Source organism: Pogonomyrmex barbatus, unplaced genomic scaffold (assembly GCF_055798465.1).
Source record: "Pogonomyrmex barbatus isolate J1 unplaced genomic scaffold, ASM5579846v1 scaffold4, whole genome shotgun sequence".
In the NCBI taxonomy this organism is placed as follows: Eukaryota; Metazoa; Arthropoda; class Insecta; order Hymenoptera; family Formicidae; genus Pogonomyrmex; species Pogonomyrmex barbatus.
The window spans coordinates 7,858,914-7,885,362 of NW_028297138.1; the positions used below are offsets into that span (position 1 = coordinate 7,858,914).

Consider the following 26,449-nt stretch of genomic DNA (forward strand, 5'->3'; position numbering starts at 1 on the left):
GTTGCGCGCGACGTAACATAAAATTTCGGACGTTTGGGAGTGACGTGTGGGAAGGAGAGAAAGAGAGAAAAAAATGGGGGAAAAGAAAAAGGGGGGATTTCGTATAATGGATCATGCATGGGAGCTTCGCGTGTTCTCTCGAAACCGCGGGCGTGTATTTTCGGACAGAAGTTCTCCCATCATTTGTTCGGAGCCCTGACGAGCCCTCGTAACTCGCGGCTCTTTGCACGGGCTTTCAGAGGCTTCGCTCGTACTTTATCGTCGTTTGATGCTGCGAAGCACTCGGGGTAAATATCCTCTCGACGATCTGCGGAAGGAGCAGCAGGAGTCCATCCATTAAATGTTAACGCCTCGATGTTATATCGCGGACATAGGTTGCGCACGTTTCGCCAAAACTGCTGAAATCGTGCGCTCATGAATGAAATGCTCTCGCCGAAAAGAAGCGGTTAGGAGCGGATTTAGGAGAGTATCGTTTCTCCGATTTTCGCGCGTATCCGTACGAGATAGAAGCCAAAATTATCAACTTCGTATTTATATCTCTGTGCAAACAGAAGATTTTCAGAGTCTTATAAGCTTTAGATAACAATGTTGGTCGAACTTGAAAAGTTCCGTATACGATTTGAAAGAATGTAACGTGTTTTTTTGCATGTTGCCTATCTACATTGCAAAAGAGTAATTTTAAGGAATAAAACGTTTATATAAAATAATTGTTTTCACTTCAACCGAAGTTTTATGTTATTTTTATAAATCTATTGAATGGTCTGTTTCTTTATTCATAGTTTTTTTTTAATCTATCACGTTCGTGGTTTTGAATGCATGCTTTTTTCTGGAAAAAAAGAAAAAAAATCTCTTTGAGCCCGCGTCATTTCGTTTCTCAGCTGCGGATAACAAAGCCCGCATCAAAGCTCGTATGCTTTAGGTTTGATCGAGGACATTTTCATTGACTACGGCTTTTTTTAACCCCCTTAAGCGTTTAGATTTATCGCGATTGCACGCAAGGACCGTGTATGCAAACATGCGACGAGGGACGCCTTGCGTGCCGCCTTTCACTTTCCTAATTATCATGTTCCGTCACAACGTGATGTGGCTACGAAGTCGATCGGGATGAGAGATCGTGGAGTTTCGGATGCTGGCCGTGCGATCTCCGGCGCACGCTAATGAAAAGGCCCTAATTTGTGGCTCGATAAACGTCGGCGCATGAAATCATTGATAATACCTGTCGCGGCTATCCACGGCCTGTGGACGTGCTTTAACTTCGGGCCAACGACATCGATGACGGGACTATTTCCAGAAACGCGGTTATAACTGGAATAAAATTGCCCTTATTTTCCGCAAAGCAGATTGCAATCTCGTTAAATTCACGGTGGCATTAGAAAACAAAAGTTTGTAGAGCTTGTACGACGGGGGTACGACGGGGGTACGACGATCGATTTCTCATAAATCAGCCAAATTGGCACCTAGCCGTTGAGTATAATAATTTACAGATTAGTTTCTTGCGATCGAACTCATAAAGATTTCATTCGCGAGTCGATATCACGTGTAGGTGTACGGAAAGAACGGTTTTGCTGAAGTGTCTAAAAATTTGATCAGGTATAGATCTGAAAATAATTTTGTTGAGATATCAAAATTGAGAGATCTGAAAATAGATCTGAAATAATTTTGTTGAGAGATCAAAATTGTTATGTAAGACGCTTAAATATAACTATAATGAAAATTTTTGATATTCTGATAATCAATTTAAACGTCACACATAAATTTAATGCCCGATTCCACCAACGTAGATTAATTTTAAATTAATATTTTATATTAAATATTTATGGGCATTAAATATTTACGTATGACGTTTAAGTCTAGTTCTAAAAATTAGAAAAAGATGAAGAGCAAGTTAAACTGAGATTAAAATAAATCTATGTTGATGAAATCGGGTATTAATGGTTTGACAAAATTATTTTCAATATTAAATTTTTTGATATTTTTGCAAAATTGTTTTTTCCATATATGCTTAAAATATTGTGTATCGAAGACACAATGAGACTAAATTTTTTACAAACTGCGACGTTCTGGCGCTAGTGTAATCGTTAAGTATAGCTTGTATAAGATGCGCGTTATGCAAGATCAATTTGTCATGATTATCAAAGATGACATTCGCGAGTTTTCATCGTCGTTTCGACGCATTCGAATTGTTTTATGCTTAATAGCATCGAGCTTCTTTTATGCGCTTTTTACATATAATAAATCGCGTGTAATTTGCATTTCGGGATATTAGTCGCGCAATGTGCTGGTTGTCGCGTCAGATAAATTTGTAGCGATCATTAATTCGTATTGTCGTTTCAATGCCCAAACCAGTTTGTTCCAGAACTCGTTATGATTGTGCCTTTTGACGTACGAGCGTCATAAATCAACGTCATACCATCGGTATAATAATTCCGGGATGCTGTACGCGCGTAATACGATCGATGCTCGACGTGAGTTTGTGGCATTTATGTTTATTCACAATGCCTGTACTCGGTAGCATTACGTTGTTTCGTATGCACAATTGTCACGAGTCGCGAACTCATTGCCGGTAAAATAATTTTGTAATATCGTTCGCACAAGAGAAGACCGTGATGCGTGATAAATTTACAAGATTCACGAAACGTGAATCTGAATACTTGTAAGAAAATTGCGATTTTTTTATCTACAATTTATTACGCAGGTCGTCTGTATAATATCTAGCATCATCGAGAGATATAACGATCCCTCGACATTGTTGTTACACGAAATTAATCCGCGATTATTAATTAATCTCGTGGGGTTTGCTTAATCACGTTTGAAATTGATACGGGCCGAATGTAGATAACGTGTGATACACGATTTGTGCATGTGTCACAACGATTTCAGCGATTTCAGCGTTGTTGACAGAACAACTAATTTCCGTTTCTCTCGCAACGCAACATCCCCGATTCTGCGTGCACTTGTCATCCCTGTCCGCGGTGACAGCCGATGTGGTAACTTGCCGCAGATGAAAAGGGCCGTTAATTAATGTCCGTGCGAGCGATGTGCGACGCTCGTAAAAGCGCCGGTGGAATCAGGCGCGAAAATAATTATCTGCGAACTCACGTCATAAATTCGCGGGTTTAATTTTCCGAGGGTAATGTTGTTCTTTCATCGACCGGCATACGCGGCGCGTGTATTTCGGGCCGTGTCTCTCCATCTTGGTTCTTCCCCAGCTTTATGCAAGTATTTTAACATTGATATATCGGATATTGATAAAAAGGGGCTCACATATTACTACGCATTATCATGCGCGCGCTATAAATACGGAAATATAGTTTTTAAGCGAAGCGCCGTCTGTGCATTATTTGACATTTTTTATTCCTCTCCACTTTCCACGACGATGGAGATGTTTATTAATAGCTTAAATAAATTTGTAAATTCTTGCGCTGATTCTAATTTAATGCGTCTACAATATTTCTTACAATTGTATGCAAACGCACGAACTATCTAGGCATAAATCGGGACATTATACATATATCTTTATTCATAGCAAAAAAATCAGAATCGTAGCGGAAATTCAAATTGCCACCATTTTACGTTTATTTAATTATTATTGAAAGATTATTAATAATAAATTATTATTATTAATCATCGATTGATTGCGAGTGAATTTTCTCTCCATTCCATTGTTTTGACATCACCGATTTTAACATTATTTACATCGAGGGATTTTATCTTTTGCACATGGAGTGCAACATGTTTCGGATCCGATGCGTTGGCGTCGTTTTTTTTTTTTTTTTTTTTTTAATTCGTGGATGGTTTTGATTTTTTCGATATTTAGCAGCTTCAATAGATAAAAACACGGGGGACGTCGCGTGTATCTCGGTCATCTAAAGAATTTATATTTTTATATTTGCAATTTTGCGCATGCTCGAGTTGCTGGTCTTCCGCTTCATTTCTGATGACTCTCCAACAACAAACACAGCAACAACTACCTGACAACGGTGATCCTCTTGTAATCCCAGCTGCGCTCGATGCAGAAGGCAGCGGTGACACGGTGTCGCTAGAAATAACAATATCGGATTTTGTACATGTGTACGTGTATATTACCCTATAGTCGTCATAGCATCTTCTGATCTAAATAATATTTCGAGTTATGCTCGCTTTGGAATGCGCCTCGCCTGCTGGAATCGGCCAATTTAAACTTGTTTTCCGCGTACCACGCTTAAATATTATTCTTCCGTTTAAAATAATTACGACGTCTCTTGCAGCTTTGTCTTCGGCAGCTTTGTCACCCGCGTAGACGTTGTTTAAATCGCATTATGATATTTCAAGGCAGATGAATACTTCCACGTAGTATATTTAATATTGCGAGAAAAAAAATAGAGATTTCTTCAAAACGGTGGTTAAAAAAAAAAAAAAAACAAGAAAAAACTATCAGTATTTTTATGTCGCATATAATATCGGATGTAATATACATATATACATATGTATGTGTGTGTCGTATAACGGTGCAAGTTACTTCCACTTGGTTTCTAAATCTATATTTCACTGAAAGGTCTTTATTACTCCGAGAGATAAGATGAGATAAAAGCGCATCAATTTTTTTTATTGACCTCGCTGTCGCAATCCAGTTTCGAAGCTGCGCTTTTTTCGAGAGATGCGAGAATGATTTTATCCGTGGGAGATTAAAAAAATGAAAGCGCTTGATATCGCTCGCGCTGCTTTGACCCGTTGACGTAAGACAGCCTCGTAAGAAGCAAATTCGTGTTTTATTCCTCGCGGCGGCTTCAGAAACGCAAAGCGGCGTTAATCACGACACGCAAAGCACCGCCGTTAATCACGCCGAGTGTACACGTATTTGCGACCATGTGCCACAGACACGAACACGAGGGCCTGCATGTGCCTGTACCACGTCTGTTTGTGTTTGCACGTAGAATGGATGGAGATTCTTCGTTCAGTGGCCCGAATGCTCTGGTTTTATCGTATAATTCATCTATTGTTTCAGCAGCTCCGGGAGGTCGGAACACAAAGTGTTCCATCATCCGACACGTTCCCTTCGATGCGAAAAAGGATCGATAAAATGTCGGTTATACCTCGCGGACGGGAAAATCGGTCTCGATTAATTGGGATAGTTTCACGAGATACACCCGTACAATTACTTTCGTTATAATGTGTAAATTTAAATAACCAAGTTGTGAATGTCCTTTGAAATTTCGCCGCGAGCGAGCTTTGTGCTTTAATTAAACCTTTTTACGTGGTGTTAGATTCACTGTTAATTTTACTGTGAAAAGGCAGAAAAAATGCATGTATAATACAACTCGTATCATACTGATGCTTTTGTACAAAATGAAATACGAAGCATATATTGTTTTCTAAAAAAATTTGAACAATTTATATATTTTTTTAATAATACGCCTTTTATTTATACATATTACTTTATGAAGGATTTAATTCTCATAAAATATATAATTTATACATGTTATACTTCTATTTCTATTAAAGATGATCTACATGGAAGGAACAGTTTTGCTGAATTATCTAAAAATTGGGTTAGATGCAATCACAAATGAATCCCAAAATTTTGTTATGCCATTAAAATATTTATATTCAATTATTATATTCAAATATTTATATTCAAATTGATTGCTAAAATAAAAAATTTTTGCAATCATCATCATGCTTAAGCGTCCTATATAATAATTTTAATGGTCCAATAAAATCTCTTTCAAATCTGTATTTGGTCAAATTTTTAAGTCAACAAAATTATTCTTTCTATGATAATATAATAATTATTTCTCTTGTGTTGATTTTGGATTTAGGTGAGAACTGAATTCGCGAACATAACACTTTCGTCGCCTTCAACTCGGGAGAAGCTTATTTTTGCAGAGAGAAGCCTAATCGCAATCTTGTTAGCAAGTCAGGAAAGCTTATATTCATGCATAATAAATAACAATTTCAGTTTTTAGAAAACATTATTAATTGGGAAGCGCAATTTTCAGATAAATTGACAGGTGGTTAGATAACAATTTACAAATATTTATAATAAACAATTAATACACTGCATAATAAAGCCCACAATTTACATTCTGAAAATATGTTTTGACATGACGTACAACACGTATTTAATTAAATGTATTTAATAAAACACGTATTTAATAAAATGATAATCGGTATGATATTTAGTACCCGTTATCTTAATTATTGGCTTCTGTATAAACCTACAGATAAGCGAGCGATGATATCTCGAATTGTACTTGAGATTGAATCGCAATCCGCGCGTACGATAATTACAAGCTATGTTTTTCGCTGTTATTTCACAACAATGTCGTATATCTTTTATTTTTCCGTATAAACGTTAATCCGACAGGATTTCTTATTATTCACCTTAGATTCTTACGCAATTATATTACACAAGACGCCGATCATCTCTATGTCCTATTAACGCGAGATAGCTGGATCAATAGCTTAGTGTCTGCCGAGTTGCGATCGCGCTTTTGTTGCTGTAAAGTAACTCCATGTTTGACATTTCTATTGTTGTTATTTTTCCACGGAACGTTATACAAAATTGTATACGCACTATGGCCGTATAAAATAAAACATAGAATTCGTGAACAAGATCGTGATGTATCTATATATTTTATGTAATAAAATTATGATAGAACTGATACGATCGTGACATATAAAAATAGAATGTAGTAAAATAATATTTAGAATAGATTTCTTTATTTTATATAGCAGGTGTCTTTTTATGCAAACAAAGAAAAACTTAATCAGAGCCTAATCAAAGCTTAATCTTTTACATATGATTACGTAGAAAACGAAAATTCTCTCCCTCCCTCTCTCTCTCTCTCCCTCTCTCTCTCTCTCTCTCTCTCTACGCAATGCTTTAAAGCTATCAAACAAGACAAGCTAGGGTCTGCCTCAATATCGATCCATATCGTCGTTTCTCTCTGCCACACTTATTTAACGATGGTTCGCCTGCAATGTCGGTATTGCATAGCTGCAAAGCCGGAGATGTGGCTATTGTATCTATTCCATGCTGGAACTTCGTGTATTATCAGCGTTACGTGACACATAATACTCAAGTATGATATGATTAGGCTAGTTACTGTAAAAAAAAGAAGAGCGAAAAGCATGAAGTTAATGCGTGATAAATATTCAAAGGATATATTTTCTTTTGCGATATATAGTGTATAGTAGTCGTATAGTAACAATTGTTTTACTTCGGGAAAAAAAAAAAACAAATATATTTTATTTTTGTATTTTATTTCCTGACAAATAAACACTTTCATGAAATTTATTTATCTATTGGTTCAAAATTGTGAAAAAGCTATTATTTTTACACATTTGTTAATGCGACAGCATATATTATTTTCAGGCTGGTCGACGACAGGTGTGTCGTATGTCCTGAAGCTGGAGATTTGTCAAATCCACCAAAGAAATTCAGAGGTATTATATTACATTTTATTTATATTTTTTAATTGTTTTTAAATAGATGGTTTTTTGCTTGTTGATTTATTCTTCCTTTTCAATTAAATCAACAGTAAATAGTACAGTTAAGCATAGTAACAGTTAATATATTAATTTTTATTAGCAATTTTTCCATTAATTAATTTAATTTTTTTAAATGTTATTGCAAAAAAATTAAAGTGAATGATGTTAAGATATTTCGTCGAGCGATAGCAATCGTTAACTTTTTTAGATTGCCTCTTCAAAATATGTCCTATGAATCGGTATTCCGCCCAAAAGCAATTTTGGAAAGCAGCGAAACAGAGTGCGAGTTCAGGCACAGATGCTATCTTGCTCAAAAGACTTCACGTGAGTTGCAAAAAGGCTACACTATTTAATTTATTTTATAAATATTCGTTTACATTATTTTATATATCCCGTCATTGGAAATGGCATACCTTTTAATGACGATGCATCTGAATAAATGAATAACTTCATGTAATAATCTACATGAAGTATTCATAAATACATGCGGGGATATCTAACCGGTTTTTCAGATTGTGACTGGTTTAGTGATTATTTAATCGAATTTGCTATTTTGTATGAAGCGTATTGTTTTTCCAGTTTTTTAATGTTTCAGACTGAAACATAAAAAATTCAATAAAATTCAATAAAATATTTTAGATGTATCTTGTAACATAAATTATATTTACGATGTATTCATGACAATATGTTCATTTTGAAAAAAATTATTGAAAACTACATTATTTTAAAATGCGTTTACTGCTTTTAATAAAGTTAAGTATATCTTTCATTTTTTTATGTCATTTAATGGAATTTTTTATCACAGCATGCGGCTGAAATCGAGAAAAAGCAAAATGAGACTGAGAATAAGAAGTTATTGGGCACCGTCGTTTCTTACGGTAATGTTATACAGGTAAGATCAATCTCTTTTTCCTAAAGAAAACTTTCTTGTAAGTGATATTATTTTATTAAAGTACATCTTGAACGTTTTACGCTTGATTGCATATTCTTATAACGTAAAGTGGCTACATGAATAATAATAGATTTATCAATACCGCCAGAGAAGCAGCTTTTCCCTTAACACCTTTTTTCGCAAAGCGGTCATAAAAACTGTTTGATACATCCATCGTATTGACGTAGTTATCTGCCTTATATAGATAAGTGTTTGCTAATTAACGAGTTTTCCTTCCTCCGCGATACTGTTACCAAGTCGAAAAATAGAAGCGGCGCTGCAGCGCTAAGTTTCTAGCAAATAATTGAATTTCTCTTTCGCATTGTAGCATATTGTTGCTAAAAATTATGAAATGGTAGCGCTTTGATCATTGGCAAGTGAAACAACGTCGTGGAATGAACGTTGTACTGCATCTACGATGTATTATAGATTGTACCTTCGATCGCGGAAAATGCCAATGGACGCTATTAGATGTTCAATTAATTTCTGCTATAACGTATTCTTTATTGAATTATCAATTTATTTATCTTCTGTACACTTTGTTGATGTATTATATAAGTTAATTAATCATCTTTGCACATTATTACGCGATATCATATCTTTGGAAAATACTATTCATTTGTTATAGCTTTTCTTTTTTAATTCAGAATAATTTATTCTGTAACAAATTCATTTGAGTTACGCAAAACATAGGTCGTAAAATACAAACGTGTGAATATATAATTATCATAGAGATTAATTTTATCAACATCTCTCTCTCTCTCTCTCTCTCTCTCTCTCTCTCTCTCTTTCTTTCTCTGCGTACATCTATAAATAAATTTATATTTATATGCGAAGCGTGTACGAATACAATCGATTCATCATTAATTAATGAAATATTAATAAAATAAAATTTATTTGCGTATTCTTTCGGCAGTTGCTGCACCTCAAGTCTAACAAATACCTGACGGTGAACAAAAGGCTGCCAGCATTGCTGGAGAAAAATGCGATGAGAGTTTACTTAGACGCGAATGGAAATGAGGGTTCATGGCTTTACATAATGCCGTTTTACAAACTGCGAAGCGACGGCGACAGCGTTGTCGTTGGTGATAAAGTTATTTTGGAGCCGGTGAATGCGGGTCGTCAGGGTCTTCACGTGGCCGCTAATTATGAGCTGAGCGACAATCCTGGCTGCAAGGAAGTCAACGTTGTGAATTCTTCTACTTCTTGGAAGATAACTCTTTTCATGGAGCACCGGGAAAACCAAGAAGAGATTCTCAAAGGCGGCGACGTGGTGCGGCTGTTTCATGCCGAACAAGAAAAATTTCTGACCATGGACGAGTACAAGAAAAAGCAACACGTGTTTCTCAGGACAACGGGCAGAACTAGTGCCACCGCGGCTACCAGCAGCAAGGCCTTGTGGGAAGTCGAGGTGATGATCTGATCATAAATAATCTAATCTTAATATAAATTTAGGTATACAGCTGTTATATTCAATATGTAATAATCAAAATCTACTTTAATTTTCAAAATTTTATTATTTGAATTCCTGCAAATCATTTCTACCGATTGTCTTTGATACATTAATTTCTTCTAAGTGCTGCTCTTTGTTTATTTTCCAATAAATAGGTAGTGCAACACGATCCGTGCAGAGGCGGTGCCGGCCATTGGAACTCGATTTTCCGATTCAAGCACTTAGCGACTGGTCAATATCTCGCTGCTGAAGTTGACACGGATGAACCACGAGAACTTGTAAAGGGCAAACGCGGTAGGATACTTTGAAATTAAATTTATTTATTCGAAAATATGTATAATATTCTACATTGGATTGTTTATAATTTATTACTTATCATTTATTCTAAAAATGATATTTTGCGAATTTTTTCTTAATCTCTAATGACATAAGGATAAATCAATTGTTTAATGTACGATGGTTGATAGATCCCCCTGGACAAGTCTTCAGATTAGTATCGGTACCGCACAGTGGTGAAATTAGCTCATTATTCGAATTAGATCCCACAACTTTAACACGGGGCGATAGTTTGGTTCCGCAATCATCTTTTGTTAGATTACATCATATATGCACAAATACTTGGGTCCATTCAACAAGCGTACCAATCGATAAAGATGACGAGAAGCCGGTGATGTCGAAGGTACTGTAGCATATTCATGCGATTATGATTCATATGCCGAATGTTGTAAGTGAGATTTACTGATTGAGGAGATACTAATTAAATTATTCACACGTATTTAATTACTTGTTAGGTGGGTTGCGCGACCAGTAAAGAGGATAAAGAGGCCTTTGCCTTGAGATCTGTGTCGCCGGTTGAAGTACGCGATTTAGATTTTGCAAATGATGCCTGTAAAGTATTAACGGCGATGAGCAGTAAGCTGGAAAAGGGCACGATTTCGCACAATGAGCGAAGAGCTGTTACTAGCTTGCTGCAGGATATTGTATATTTTATAGCTGGATTAGAGAACGAGCAGAATAAATCCGAGGCGTTAGAGCTAGTTGTCACGAACGCCGTGAGAGATCGTCAGAAATTATTGCGCGAGCAGTACATTCTTGGCCAGTTGTTCAAAATATTGCAGGTATTTCGACTTGGTATTGATCGCGTAGAAACATCAGCGAGAACGAGAATTTTTCAAAGTTTATTAATTGTAGGCTCCGTTCTTGGAATCTGCGGAAGGTGAGGGACCATTTCTTAGAATAGAGGAGCTTAACGATCCCAGACATGCACCATACAAGTACATGTTTCGTCTGTGTTATCGAATACTCAGGCTCTCTCAACAAGATTATAGGAAAAATCAGGTATCCCAAGAATGCACGATATAACAACTTATTACTATTTATTATTATTATTCATTATATTTTATATCATTTTTTTATCCATATAGGAATATATTGCTAAACATTTTGCGTTTATGCAAAAACAAATTGGCTATGACATTTTAGCGGAAGATACCATTACCGCGCTTTTACATAATAACAGAAAATTGTTGGAAAAACATATAACAGCTGCTGAAATAGAAACATTTGTGGGTCTCGTTAGAAAAAATATGCGTAATTGGCAATCAAGATTTTTAGATTATTTGTCGGATCTGTGTATCTCTAATAAGAAAGCAATCGCCGTAACGCAAGAATTGATTTGTAAAAGTGTACTTAGTGAAAAGAACAAAGATATTCTAATAGGAACAAAGTGAGTATAATAAACAGCGTGAACAGTGTTAATTTTTCTGATATATTTTATTTACTTTAGAATAGTGAAGACCCAGGTAGAAGTCGAAGATATCGATGAAAAGCAAGAAAATGCTGAACCAAGGATCACTATTATAGAAGAGTTTGAAGTTGTGTTGGAATGGAATAATGGAGTTGTTAGTATGCTTTGTAAAACTAATTTATAAAAATAGTATGTAATTTATATCCGAATTAATAATATTTAATGCAGAATTCAATGTCTTTGAATGAGTTATCAAGAGGAGCTAAAATGGGAAACATTCAAGATGCGGCAATATTAGATTATTACAGGCATCAATTAAACCTATTTAGTAACATGTGTCTGAATAGACAGTATTTAGCACTAAATAACCTGTCATCACATTTGGACATTGATCTTATACTTAAGTATGTTGTATATTTTTCCTTTAAAATTAGAATTATTTTTGAATTATACATGCATAACATTATTTCTTACAGGTGTATGGAAGATGAAACAGTACCATATGAATTACGCGCATCATTTTGCCGACTAATGCTACATCTTCACGTAGATAGAGATCCGCAAGAACAAGTAACTCCTGTAAAATATGCTCGTCTTTGGTCAGAAATCCCATCGAAAATGACCATAAATGAGTATGTAAAGAATAACAATAATAATTCTTATGTCAAGAATATATTTGAAACTTTTTTTTGTAATTTTAGTTACGATACGAATAAACTGCCGGACCAAAATAAAGAGGCTGTTCGTACTAAATTTAGTTCGACAATCATGTTTGTTGAAGATTATCTTTGTAATGTCGTTGCCAAAATGTGGTCTTTCGGGGATCAAGAACAGAATAAACTCACATTCGAGGTATACATACATTTTCTTTCTTTTTGTTTATTTCTAAATAATAAACTATAATTAATTTGTTATTTTTATATATTATTTATAGGTTGTTAAATTAGCACGTGATTTAATTTACTTTGGATTCTACAGTTTTAACGATCTGTTAAGTTTAACAAAGACGTTACTTAGTATTTTGGATTGTGTGTCAGAAAATGATTCCACCGATGGAAAAATACCTACGGGTGATATTGATTGTAAGTTTAATATTTATATTATTTCCATTTGATGAAACATAATCTAATCTGAAATATTTTTTACCGTTTACTAATTAAATTTTAATGAATCCCATAAACAATTTCTAGTAGTGAAATCATTCCATTTATATATATATATATCTCTCTTTCGCGCGCATGGTAGTAATCTCAATGATAATAAAGTTTGACTTTTTTGCATTATATAATGGATGTATTACCGATACGATAAATTTTCCCTCGAGTCCTATTTTTCAATCATTTTCACGAATAGTTTTTACATTCTCAAGCTCATCGCTTTCGGAAACTTGTATATAACGTTCTTTTCTATGATATTGTAATATATTAGTATTATATGTTATAATCCATGCTTCGCATTTTATGAAATCCCTTTAATAATAAAATACCTTTATGCAACAATGGTAAATTATATATAACATACATGGTATGGTAAATAATCTTTAAAACTAATTAATTTACTCTTGTAAATATTTTATCACAGCTGATACGGATTCTGAGGAGGCAGGTAATATCCTAATAGAAAGCTTGTTAAAAATTAATTACATTGTAATATATGGAATGAATATTAACAAGATTAAGCATGCAAGCATTATATGTTGTATACAAATGTAGATTTACAAAGCTTTTAATTGTTTAAACACTTTTATAAAAATATTTTTTTAGAAATGAGTATTGCAAAAAATATGAATATATGAAAATGTCATATCTTAACAATTTATAATTATTAATATTTTTAATCATTTGATATATATATATATATATATATATATATATATATATAATTATTGTTTTAGTTTATTATTTTTAAATAAATATATTTTTAGGTATAAATAAATATATTTTTTTATAACGAAATAGTGTCATTGTTATATAATTATTAGTTTATATAAAATATGATTTTTTAAATACAAATTAATTTTAATACAAATTAACTTCTAGTATGCACTAAGATTTAGTTATACAATGATTTAATTAGATATGTAATATTACATGTGTTTTGTGCCATCATTTTTATTTATTCATTTATTATTTTAATATAAATTTTTAATTATTATGATTTATTTAAATAGCTGAAGGAGGTATCCTCAGATGCATCGGCGATATGGGTGCTGTGATGACGAATTTAACATTAGGACCAGCCGGTCAAGTTAGTTCCTCTCCAAGACCAAAACCATTAATGAAAAAAGAATATCCCTTAGTGATGGACACAAAGCTTAAGATCATCGAGATTCTGCAATTTATTCTGGATGTTCGATTGGATTATAGAATCTCTTGTCTTTTGAGCATATTCAAACGAGAATTTGATGAAACTGCATCGACAGCTGCGGAGAAGACTGGAGATGTAAATCTAGGACAAAAGGCTATTGATTTAGAATCAATTGGCGCACAGGCAGAAGGAATATTTGGGAGCAGGTAACATATTTCTAAGTGTGACGAAGGCTGCATCTTATAAAAATATATATCTTTTATTTATTGTTTTAGTGAGGAATGCGCAGCATTGGATTTAGATGGCCAAGGAGGTAGAACATTCTTACGCGTTCTATTACACCTAGCTATGCACGATTATCCCCCACTAGTCTCTGGAGCTTTACATTTATTATTTAGACATTTTAGCCAAAGGCAAGAAGTTTTACAGGCATTTAAACAGGTTAGATCTTTTTTCAGATGTTAAAGTATAAGTTAAAGGAAAAATTACTTAATATAATACGAATGCTTTATGATAAATAGGTGCAGCTTTTAGTTTCGGATAGCGACGTAGAATCATATAAACAAATAAAGGCAGATTTAGACGTTTTGCGCCAGTCTGTCGAGAAATCTGAGCTTTGGGTATATAAATCCAAGGCGACAGAGGAACATGGAAATAAGAAGAAAAAAAGTAAAGAAGAAGAAGATGAAACCACAGTTCCTCGCAAAACACCTTTGTTATCTACATTAGATAAACAAGGTATTATTTTATTAATTATTTCAAAGATTATCTTTATGAAAAATGAATAAATAATTATTATTTTAAAGGGTCTGCTATTGATTTGGATATTGGCCCACCGTTACATCCTGATCAAGCAGAAGAATATAAAAAGATTCAGCAAATATTAATGAGAATGAATAAACTGTGTATTCAGATTCTGCCAGGCGGTCAAGTGAAAGCACGTAAACACGAACAGAGACTTCTGCGCAATGTTGGAGTACATACCGTCGTTTTAGATTTACTGCAAGTTCCATACGATGCCAAGGAAGATGTTAGAATGAATGAATTAATGCGTTTAGCGCATGATTTTCTGCAAAACTTTTGTTTATCTAATCAACAAAATCAGGTTCTTTTACACAAGCAGTTGGATTTATTTTTAAATCCTGGCATAAGAGAAGCACAAACAGTATGTAGCATTTTTCAAGATAATTCTGTTCTTTGCAATGAAGTCGGTGCGAAAGTCATACAGCATTTCGTACATTGCATAGAAACGCACGGAAAACATGTGCAATATCTGAAATTTTTGCAAACTATAGTGAAAGCTGAGAATCAATTTATTAGAAAATGTCAAGAGATGGTGATGCAAGAGGTGAGATTTCATTATATGCACATAAATTTCATGACATATTTTCTTACTAATTTTTATTATTATTGCAGTTGGTTCAAGCGGGAGAAGATGTTTTAATATTTTATAATGATAGAGCTTCGTTTAATCACTTTGTGGAAATGATGCGATCTGAAAGACATCGGATGGATGAGAGCAGTCCTCTTCAGTAAGTTATTTTAATATTCTAAAATGAGAATTATATAATCGTATTCTATTCTATTGATTTATTTAAATATTAATTATGTTTTAGGTATCATGTAGAGTTGGTGAAACTTTTAGCTTGTTGTACGATGGGAAAGAATGTCAATACTGAAATTAAATGTCATAGTCTCTTGCCATTAGATGATATTGTGGCTATAGTATCACATCCGGATTGTATACCAGAGGTAAATTTTCTATCAATTTTGAGCATTTATATTTAGTTAAATATAAAATATGAATTATATTACACATATTTAATATTTATGAATAGGTGAAAGAAGCATATATCAATTTCCTCAATCATTGTTATATTGACACAGAAGTTGAAATGAAAGAAATTTATACGTCAAATCATATGTGGTCTTTGTTTGAAAAGTCTTTCATTGTTGATATGGGTTTAATTGCCACGTCCACTCATGATCGACAACATGCGGATACAGCCTTGGAGACTTACGTGACGAGTTGTCTAATGAACATCATAGCCACTTTTTTCAGCAGTCCGTTTTCCGATCAAAGCACCACTGTACAGGTAACATCTTCATTTATTACATTATATGGGAAAAATATCAATTATCTTCACAATATGATGTGTGTGTGTATATAAATATATATACACGCCAGCGCATATACCTGTCTTTTCTTTCTAATTGATTAATCTATATGTGTTATAATATCTTATTGGTATATTTAGTCCTTCAATAAATTTAATTTGTTAAGACAATGTTTAATTTAAAATATTATTTAACACCAAGTTATAAAGTTATTCACATCGGGCGAAATTTGGTATTCACGCTTTTTAAATATTCAGAATATTGATAACATCTATGTGATGTTGTTTTGGCACCTTATTTTTGATGGAAATTTCGTTGCACAAATAATTTCTTTTATAAAAATAGGTCCATCTAAATCTATTCAAATTATAATTCTTTTCACACAGAAAAGAAATATTTGTCTAAAAGATGTTTGTTAACTTTAAATTTTGATCAAGATATATAGATATATTTATTAAGATATATTTATTAATTTTTTTTTATTTATTTGAAGCTTAATTAACATTTGTTAATGTATAATGTTATGTTTCATTACAAAATTGAACTTTATTAGAGTGAAAGAAAAAGACAAACTTTAAAATCTTAAAATTTACATTTTAAATTGATATATAATAATGTAAGGATTAACTCAATAAAATATAATATTTAATAGAATTTATAAAATAAAATATTTTATTTTAAACATATAGATGAGAAGTATATAGATAAGAAGTATCTACTTCTAAATTATAAATAATATTTATATAATCATCATAACTTTTGTACTTTTTGCTTAAAGGTAATAATTAAACAAAGTGGCACAAGACAGCTATAAGACAGCAAACATACATTCTAATTACAAAGTATATGTAAAATACATGAACATATACTTCATTTAACAATCTATCGCTTTGCATGCAAACACATAAATTCTCTTTTTAACCAAGTACATGTCACACATACATACATATACAGAGAGAAAAACATGTTTCTTTAAATTTTTTAGTAAATTATATTTTTTATTAGTTGGTATAAACATGTCTTGCACTATATACATTAAGATTTATTTAAATAATTATTATTATAACTATTATGTTACGATTTTTATTAAGTGAAACAGTAGATCAAATGATGTCAATTATATTAATATAATTATATCAAATATTGTATGATATGTGCTTGGTCATTGCTGAAAGCATCAGTGGCATGTTCTGTGTTTTTGGCATGCAACACCTGGCCTTCTTTGAATCAACAATATTGGTTTATTGGGTCTATGGGTTCTGTCCATCTATATGGTGGTGGTCCATCTGTTTGGTTTACTAATAGAAACATCTGCACGAGGCTAGACTGTATTGGAACATCAAGGAGTGCAATCGGAATACCGATAATAATCTTTCTGGCTATGTGAGTATTGAATGCTAGAATCTTTTTTTTAATGTTGGGTAATTATAATATAATACGGTATAATCTTTTATATGTTTACAATATAATGTTATAAAGATGTAATAGTTACAACAAATTTTTTTTATAAAGAAAATTTTTTACGTGATTGTTTGTGACAAATTTATTCTTATTTTTAAGGGGTGTAAAAAATTTTAACTTATATTTGTAAATCGTACATATCATGATTGGCTATACTAGAAATGCTTTATCACCATAGAGTGACTGATGTGTTGTAAATACAAACTGCATTCTTTTCTTTACGTACGCCTGTATCACATGTCTCTGCATAATTAACACATTCATTGTCATTGTTGAATGCACCCATTCTTATAAACCACATCTGCTGGTACTAAATATGATTATTATCCTTTTATTATTCTCGAAATATTTTTTCTGATTCTATCTCTATGTGTTTCTCAAATTCTAACGTGTACAGTTTGCACAATTCATATAGCATGTATATAATAATTTATAATAATAATTTCTCTTCAGAATTCAGATTGCTTGGCAATGAGTGTGTTACACTTTATGCAAGATGACATCTCAATATAAAAATATAAATTAAAAATTATACGTGATATGTAAATAAAGAATAAAAAAAGAATATAGAGATAAATATAATTTAAATTTACGATATTATTAAATATGTATAATATATAAATAATGATGAGATTATGATATCGTGATATCAATTTTGAAAAATATGCTAAAAAATATTAATTGATATAATATTTTTTAATATTAAATCACATTTCTTTTTAGAATTTAAATGTAATTTAAGATATATTTAGAAATATTTAGAATATTTTTCAAACGGCTTAATTACATAATTTATTTATTGTATTATTATAATAGGGATAAGTTTAATTTATTTCTGTGTTTATTTTTTTTCCATGGAACAGACAAGGCAACCTATATTTGTCCAGTTGCTTCATGCAGCTTTTAATGTATCACAATGTGCATGGCTAAATGCTGGACAAAGATTTAACGTCGAGAATTGTATAAGAACATTATCAGATGTAGGTAGGTACCTTGTAAAAGAAAATTGAGAACACTAATCTGGAAGTAATATTTAGCTTTATTTAAAATTGAATAATATCAAATTGTAATTTTAGCTAAAGGAAGGGGTATTGCTATACCTACTGATCTGGAAAGTCAAGTTGCTAATATGTTCAACAAAGCAGCTATGCTCAGCAGACAAACTAGCAAATGGTTGCAGGCTGCTAAACAACCAAAGATTGAACGTAGCCAGAGTCAGGTAATTTACAATTGATATTCTTACGAAATAGCTTAGGATGATTATACATGCCACTGTGCAAGTGAGCAACTGAATAATAAATTTACTTAAATGCATAGAGTGACCTACTTTGTGTGGAAGGCTCTAACAATGAGGTAAAGGTCACTCACGGAAGTATAGCACTTAGTTTAGCTACGTAGTGCATTTGCTAATATTAGCATACTGTTTTATGTAGGTCACATAAGCCTCGTATGTCTCACTGGAGATCTTAATTAGCTATAGTTTTATATATATATATATGCATACACACATAGATAAGTTTACATAAAAAAAAAAAAATAGAACTAGATTTAATTCAATAGGATAAAATTTATAAATTAATTTATTAATTTATGATATTTGTAATTTTACTATATGCGTTAATAAGAAAATAAACATTTTAATATGTAATTAAGTATCAAATATTAAATACGTTGTACAAGAATATTAAATGTTTGTATTGTAAAACGCGTTTAAATTTTTGAAATATAAATTAGTTTATGGTAGTGTAAATTATTACGAAAAAACTCTTGTATATACAAGACAACTTGATGAATTAAGAAAATTTTCTATTTATTTATACTGTTTGTTTTTAATCTAGCTTATGCGTCTCGATCGAAGTATTATAGAGGGTTTACAGGACATAGTGTGTCTCTTGGAAGAACAATTGAAACCTTTAGTACAGTCCGAATTATCTTTGTTAGTGGATATCCTCTATCGACCTGAATTGCTATTTCCTGCAGCAACTGATGCCAGAAAAAGATGCGAAAACGGTGGCTTTATCAAAAGGTAGAATTTTTCACTTACAATATGTTAATCGCATTATGTGCAATATAAATGTACGTATTTTTACTTTACAGACTAATCAAGCATACTGAAAAATTGTTAGAAGAAAAAGAAGAAAAATTATGCGTGAAAGTTTTAAGGACACTCAGGGAAATGATGGCTATCGATCCTGAATACGGAGAAAAAGTGAGTATCATGGAATTCGTCTTGCATGAAATTACATGAATCATTTATCATATTGAGGAAGATATATAACACAGCATCGCGGAAAAGGGCATTCAGCTCTTATAAATAGGTAAAAGTATTATTAGACATTGAGAAAAACGCATTATGACGTTGCGAAAAATGATTTAAATATTTAACTGAAAAGTTCATTTTATGCTAATTATCTGGCATAAATTTATGACGTTACAGCGCGTTTTAATAAAGCTGAATGCCCGATTGCTCACAGCACATTAGACGATTAATACGCGATTAAATATTTATTTGGCTTGCTGCATAATTATGAAAATAATGTAAAAGTTAATAAGATTTCTCAATACGCCACAAAGTCTTAACGGCGGGTGAGTAGGTCTCGTAGAATAGATCTGTAGGTAAAGATGTTTTCATGCTGCGAACGAAGAACGAAGGTATCTCGGAACAGACGGAGTCAGAAACGAATGGCGAGTCACAAGTTGGAACAGGTTCCAATGATCAGTCTGAGAATCGACAAATGACTCAGCAAGAGCCGGTAAAAATTAAAGTAGATAGAGAAAGAAATGTGGGCACAACGTATATGAAACGAAATTTTATGCTTAACCGAAAATATTATGCTAAAAAAAGATCGGTGATCGCGTGATAATTTAGGACGCGCGAACGATATTTATAACACCATGACATTAAATGCTATTGCATTGTCAAAAGCAAAGAAATGCAGGACAAATCATCAGAAAAGAAGAAGAATCTAATTTAATTCATTTCAAACTTCTCTCTGAAATCTGCAAATCATGACAAATCATATAACTTATCTTCCATTTTAAAATTAAAAAATGATAAATATGTTACTAATTGTAGATTAATTGTGTGACTAAGTTGTTAACTAAGTGATTGTCCATTATATGTTATATATACACATCGAGTCATAAATGGTGTGGTGAAATTCCGTAAAGTAGAGAACATAATGTACGTTGTGTAGATTTTTTATGCATGCCGCTTAATTTATGCACGTTTTTATTTATCTTCGTTTCTTATTATATTTGTATATCCATTTATATATCCATTTCTTACCATTATTTCACATTATTTATAATATTTTACATTAAATAAGCCATCTCTATCTTCATATAGATAATCTATCTTCATATAGATAATTTTATATCTTGAGAAAGTAATTAATATATATATATATACATTAATATATTATAAGTACATAATATATCTATATAAAAATTATGTGCTCTTATATGTAAAAGTAATTTTGATTCACGGTATAAAGTAACAAACAGAATAATGTATACGATTACAATATTGGTATCGTTATAAATAATATTTTTATAGAAAAATTAATTTTAATTCTGCAATATATTTACCGTGCATCGAAGACTTTTGCGAACATATCTTTGAGAATATTATTTCTAGCGGTTTGTTTATAAATGAAAAAACATATATATACATTTGTTATATACAAGAATAGAAATATAATATTAAGTTTTTATAGATAGATTTTATGTAAATGTATATAAATTATATAGTAAGATGTACCAATACAATAATAGATTCTACATTATAACAATTACACGTTGACTAATGATTATAACATATATATTTTAATTTTTAATACTCTTAGGTTCTTGGGAGGCAATCACATATACTGTGAATGCAAAGTTTTATGTGATTTTTTTTTGTTAATCATTCCTATAACATGAATGTATTATTTATTATAGATAGATGAATATTTACATTCAATTATTTAGTTAACATATATTGAACACTTTGAGCGTAGATATAAATTGATACGTCGAAATATCATTGTATGCATATCCAAATGTCCAAAATATATGTATTGCTATTCACTCTTATGTGCTTTACCCCAGAATTACATTTTTACATATATAGATATAATTTTATAACCTTTACATAATCTTATATATCTTTACATAATTTTAATTATGTTTTGAAATTTTCAATTTTTATGCGATCTTTACCGATTGTTAATGTACCAATATGTGAATGTTGTTTGCATTCCATTAACTTTACTTTTACCTTTTTCTCACATATTGCACTTTATTCATATTTCGTCTCAAGTCATATAAACTTTATGTCAATAATACAATAAAATCTCTCTTACACGCATCCTAAATTGCACAAGGTATTTCTTATACATTTTTAAGCACATAAAGCACCGACTTGTACATATACGATTCAAATCCGTACATATTTATTACATTTGCGATATAGAATTATTTATGAATATATGAAGAGAATATTTGTATTTTAGATCTCTTTTTTTAAATTAATGTTGTGCACTATGGTATTGGTACATCATTTTTATTTCAAACGTATTGCAGAAGGCTGACATTAAATACTTCTTTTTTCCGCAGGGAGATGCATTGAGAAATAATCTTTTGGCGCGTTATTTCGGCAAAAGTTTTATACAAAATCCGGAGAATGTTGAAATTGGAGTAACCCGTAGCGCAACTATCACCCATGGTCCAGGAGGTAGATCGTGAGATATAAATATAAAATTACAAAAACATACATTTTGTTATTTTGAATACCTAATAGCAAGATGATGATTTACAGCGAAAATATTAAGCCGAGCTGGTAGAACGTTGCATGACGTGCAAACTCACCTCGACCGCGAAGGTGCTTCAGATTTAGTGGTAGAATTGGTGATTAAGAGTGTACATTCTCCGAGCATATTTGTAGAGGCCGTGGAACTAGGTATTGCACTCTTGGAAGGTGGAAATCCTATTATACAGAAGAGTATGTTTAATAAATTAATGGGTGGCGATTTAAGTCAATCATTCTTCAAGGTTGGTCTTGTGACGACATTCTATAATATACTCATAGACGCATTTCACGTTATTATTTTCTATACAGGTGTTTTATGATAAAATGAAAGATTCTCAACAAGAGATTAAATCTACTGTGACAGTAAATACATCCGACATGGCAGCGAAAGCACATGAGGATAAGGAGGGCAAAGAAATAGACAAGTTGTCGCGGAAACGTGGATCAGGTATAAAATTGAATAAATATTCTTGAAAATATACTAAATTATAATTTTCCATTTAATTCTGGTTATATTTATATATTACATACATATATTAAATGTACGTAAATTTTGAAAATACATATTTCCGAAGATATATATATATATATATATATATATATATATATATATATATAAAAATCTATAATTCTATATTCTATATTAATTAATTAAACACGTTTCACATACGTATATAGGAAAGCCTAATGGTATAGTAATAACTGACGAGCTACATGAGGAATTGAATCAAGTCGCGGTGTCCAATGCACAGACATACGCCAATATGCGCAATGGTTTTGCACCTGGCGAAGACATGACAAATAATGTATTAGATGACTTAAGTGAAAAGTCAGATAGAAACAAAAGTGGAAATGCATCTGGTTCTGAGAAGGAAGAAGGCCAATTAAGTCCTAAAGTCTTAGTGATGCAACCAATTCTACGTTTCTTACAGTTACTCTGTGAGAATCATAACAGAGAATTACAGGTGCTCTTATTTGATTAAAATTTATATAAAATTCATTATGATTTTATTCATTTTGATATTAATAATCACTTTTCCTTCTACAGAATTTCCTAAGAAATCAAAATAATAAAACGAATTTCAACTTGGTATCCGAAACTCTCATGTTTTTAGACTGCATATGTGGTTCTACTACCGGTGGATTAGGTCTTCTTGGTCTCTACATTAATGAATACAATGTAGCATTAATTAATCAAACTTTGGAGACGTTAACGGAATATTGTCAAGGACCGTGCCATGATAATCAAAACTGTATTGCCACACACGAATCTAACGGCTTGGACATTATAACAGCATTGATATTAAATGATATCAATCCTTTAGGAAAGTCTAGAATGGATCTGGTACTGGAATTAAAAAATAATGCCAGTAAATTATTGTTAGCGATTATGGAAAGCAGAGGTGATAGCGAGAATGCCGAAAGGATCATGTATAATATGAATCCAAAACAGCTTGTAGATGTGGCATGTAAGGCTTTTCATCAGGAATCATTAGACGACTCCAGCGATATCGACGATTCTTCGACGAACGCAGAGGAAGGAGTATCGCCCAAAGAAGTAAGGAAATAATATATTTTAATATGAGTAAATTTATATAATTTTTTAATTTTATATACTTTGTTGCAGGTCGGGCATAATATTTATATCTTGTGCCATCAATTAGCGCAACACAACAAAGAGTTGGCAGTGATGTTGAAGCCATCAGAACAGAATAATGCTGATCCAAAAATTAACAAAGCATTGGACTATTACGCATCTCATACAGCTCAAATAGAGGTATATATGGAAATAATTACTTTGAAGAGTAATATACGTAACAACATTTTCATTTTAGATTGTGAGACACGATAGAACACTTGAACAAATTGTTTTCCCGATCCCGGAAATTTGTGAACTTATAACTGAGGACACAAAAATAAGAGTGTTGAACACTACAGAACGAGATGACCAAGGATCGAAAGTTTCCGATTTCTTTGAAAGAACGGAAGATATGTTTAATGAAATGAAGTGGCAAAAGAAACTTAGAGGTACGTCTATTGATTAAATACATTCGGTATTATTATAAATTAATTTTTATTTTTATCTCGTAGGACAACCAATGTTATTCTGGATGAGCAGTTATATGTCGCTGTGGAGTAATATTTTATTCAATTGCGCCGTTCTTATAAATCTTATTGTAGCGTTTTTCTATCCGTTTGTGGATTCTGTGCCTAGTAAGTTTTTAATTAATGAAGTTTGAATCTTTGGCATCTTACGTTTTAAAATATAATGAATGATTTTTGTCCCGTTTAGAACTCAGTTATCATCTATCAGCTTTAATTTGGACGGTTATGCTTGCGTCTGCTGCTATCATTATCACTTTGCCAAGAGAATCCGGTATACGTACCTTTGTTGCGTCAACGATATTGAGATTGATTTTTTCCGTAGGTCCAGAACCGACGTTGTGGTTACTCGGTTTTGTTACGGTAAAAATATTTTACACACGCATGTAATTTATAATTGATCATTATTTTTATGTATTTTTAAATGTATTATATTTATGTTACAGATTACATTAAAAGTTATACATCTTATAAGTATTATAGGTAATCAGGGTACCCTGACTAGAAGTGTAGAACAAATAATAACGAATATCGAACTTTTGTATCACATGTCGTATTTAATATTCTGTGTTCTGGGAATTTTTATGCATCCATTTTTCTACTCAGTTTTAGTAAGTAACTCATTATTTACAACTCTTTTTACAAATACGTACAGAATTATAAAATTGTTATTTCTTTCAGCTTTTTGATGTAGTTTATCGTGAGGAGACTTTGCTCAATGTAATAAAATCCGTAACTCGAAATGGAAGATCTATCATACTTACTGCTGTGTTAGCCTTGATTTTAGTTTATATGTTTTCCATTATCGGTTTTATGTTTTTCAAAGACGACTTCCTCGTTCCTGTGGATGATGAGATTATATGTAAGTTTAATCTCTTGTTAGATTTATATAGACATACTTAAATTTTACGAACAATGGTTTAAAACTTATTTAATTCGTAGCTTCCATTGAGCAAAGAGTTGTGAATACTTGTAGTGCCGATGACAAGGAAAAATGTGAACCTACGGAAACTATATCACGTTACGTTAGTGGAGGTAGATATATACTAGAATAGTATTGTTTGACTCTTTTAGATTTCTAAATGTGAAAATGTGTAATAAATTGAAATAAATTAATAATTTAGCAAATGAACAAGAGCATAAACCTGAAGTAATTAATGTTGGCGGAGAGTTAAAAGAACGATCGTGTGATTCACTCGTCATGTGCATTGTTACTACGTTAAATCAAGGGTTGAGAAACGGTGGTGGAATAGGAGACGTTTTACGAGCACCTGCTAGCGTTGTAAGTACAAGAATGTCATGATAAACAAAAAAATCATGATAAACTTATTTAATAAAAAATCTGTTGTATTCTAGGAACCTTTATTTGTTGCAAGAGTCGTGTATGATTTACTATTCTTCTTCATTGTGATAATTATCGTTCTGAATCTCATCTTTGGTGTGATTATTGATACTTTTGCGGATCTTAGATCGGAAAAGCAGCAAAAGGAATTGATTTTGAAAAATACTTGCTTTATTTGCGGTAATTATTTATTAAAATCGATTTTTTATAATTTAGTCACGTATCTACTATAATGTGATATAAAATGTGTTATTATTGTCTATTTAGGTTTGAATAGATCAGCTTTTGACAACAAAACAGTTTCCTTTGAAGAACACATAAAACATGAGCATAATATGTGGCATTATCTTTACTTCATTGTCTTGGTGAAGGTGAAAGATCCGACCGAATTTACAGGTCCCGAATCGTATGTTTACGCAATGGTCAAGGTAATAGTTCATAGAGCTTGAAAAATTTGGGCGATGCTTATATCTTTAAGCTCTATGTACTTTCACAGGATCGGAATTTGGAATGGTTCCCAAGATTGCGGGCTAAATCATTAGCCGCGGATGAAGGTGAAGGAGAACAAGTGGAACTAAGAAGTTTGCAGTCGCAATTAGAATCCACGCAGCTGTTAGTTAAATGTCTGTCCCAGCAACTTACGGAGCTTCGTGATCAAGTAACAATCACTGACATTCTTTTAAATTATTTTAGAAATCGGCAAAAGTGTCGAAGATATC

The 26,449-nt window shown here is 32.1% G+C and overlaps 1 protein-coding gene across 6 annotated transcripts in view; it reads left to right on the forward strand.

Moving 5' to 3' along the window:
* The window catches only part of LOC105425708 (Inositol 1,4,5,-trisphosphate receptor), a 41,148-nt gene that overhangs the window by 12,818 nt on the left and 1,881 nt on the right, over positions 1 to 26,449 (forward strand). Inside the window, exons 3-46 of one of the 6 annotated variants that reach the window (XM_089081188.1) lie at positions 7,358 to 7,428; positions 7,682 to 7,797; positions 8,279 to 8,365; positions 9,321 to 9,815; positions 10,013 to 10,151; positions 10,325 to 10,536; positions 10,649 to 10,975; positions 11,049 to 11,195; positions 11,282 to 11,583; positions 11,644 to 11,758; positions 11,833 to 12,008; positions 12,081 to 12,236; positions 12,306 to 12,456; positions 12,539 to 12,686; positions 13,186 to 13,209; positions 13,775 to 14,117; positions 14,187 to 14,352; positions 14,433 to 14,649; positions 14,718 to 15,259; positions 15,328 to 15,443; positions 15,528 to 15,663; positions 15,750 to 16,007; positions 17,335 to 17,412; positions 18,354 to 18,474; positions 18,567 to 18,709; positions 19,329 to 19,516; positions 19,588 to 19,699; positions 20,136 to 20,243; positions 22,093 to 22,210; positions 22,295 to 22,527; positions 22,595 to 22,733; positions 22,964 to 23,250; positions 23,334 to 23,843; positions 23,913 to 24,062; positions 24,121 to 24,313; positions 24,377 to 24,499; positions 24,579 to 24,751; positions 24,835 to 24,999; positions 25,070 to 25,250; positions 25,331 to 25,423; positions 25,513 to 25,670; positions 25,745 to 25,910; positions 25,998 to 26,158; positions 26,227 to 26,388. In XM_089081188.1, the coding sequence (XP_088937314.1) occupies positions 7,358 to 7,428; positions 7,682 to 7,797; positions 8,279 to 8,365; positions 9,321 to 9,815; positions 10,013 to 10,151; positions 10,325 to 10,536; positions 10,649 to 10,975; positions 11,049 to 11,195; positions 11,282 to 11,583; positions 11,644 to 11,758; positions 11,833 to 12,008; positions 12,081 to 12,236; positions 12,306 to 12,456; positions 12,539 to 12,686; positions 13,186 to 13,209; positions 13,775 to 14,117; positions 14,187 to 14,352; positions 14,433 to 14,649; positions 14,718 to 15,259; positions 15,328 to 15,443; positions 15,528 to 15,663; positions 15,750 to 16,007; positions 17,335 to 17,412; positions 18,354 to 18,474; positions 18,567 to 18,709; positions 19,329 to 19,516; positions 19,588 to 19,699; positions 20,136 to 20,243; positions 22,093 to 22,210; positions 22,295 to 22,527; positions 22,595 to 22,733; positions 22,964 to 23,250; positions 23,334 to 23,843; positions 23,913 to 24,062; positions 24,121 to 24,313; positions 24,377 to 24,499; positions 24,579 to 24,751; positions 24,835 to 24,999; positions 25,070 to 25,250; positions 25,331 to 25,423; positions 25,513 to 25,670; positions 25,745 to 25,910; positions 25,998 to 26,158; positions 26,227 to 26,388 (8,206 nt within the window). The remainder of the gene's footprint in view (positions 1 to 7,357; positions 7,429 to 7,681; positions 7,798 to 8,278; positions 8,366 to 9,320; positions 9,816 to 10,012; positions 10,152 to 10,324; positions 10,537 to 10,648; positions 10,976 to 11,048; positions 11,196 to 11,281; positions 11,584 to 11,643; positions 11,759 to 11,832; positions 12,009 to 12,080; positions 12,237 to 12,305; positions 12,457 to 12,538; positions 12,687 to 13,185; positions 13,210 to 13,774; positions 14,118 to 14,186; positions 14,353 to 14,432; positions 14,650 to 14,717; positions 15,260 to 15,327; positions 15,444 to 15,527; positions 15,664 to 15,749; positions 16,008 to 17,334; positions 17,413 to 18,353; positions 18,475 to 18,566; positions 18,710 to 19,328; positions 19,517 to 19,587; positions 19,700 to 20,135; positions 20,244 to 22,092; positions 22,211 to 22,294; positions 22,528 to 22,594; positions 22,734 to 22,963; positions 23,251 to 23,333; positions 23,844 to 23,912; positions 24,063 to 24,120; positions 24,314 to 24,376; positions 24,500 to 24,578; positions 24,752 to 24,834; positions 25,000 to 25,069; positions 25,251 to 25,330; positions 25,424 to 25,512; positions 25,671 to 25,744; positions 25,911 to 25,997; positions 26,159 to 26,226; positions 26,389 to 26,449) is intronic. The other 5 variants (XM_089081191.1, XM_089081190.1, XM_089081189.1 and 2 more) reach the window with 5 other exon arrangements.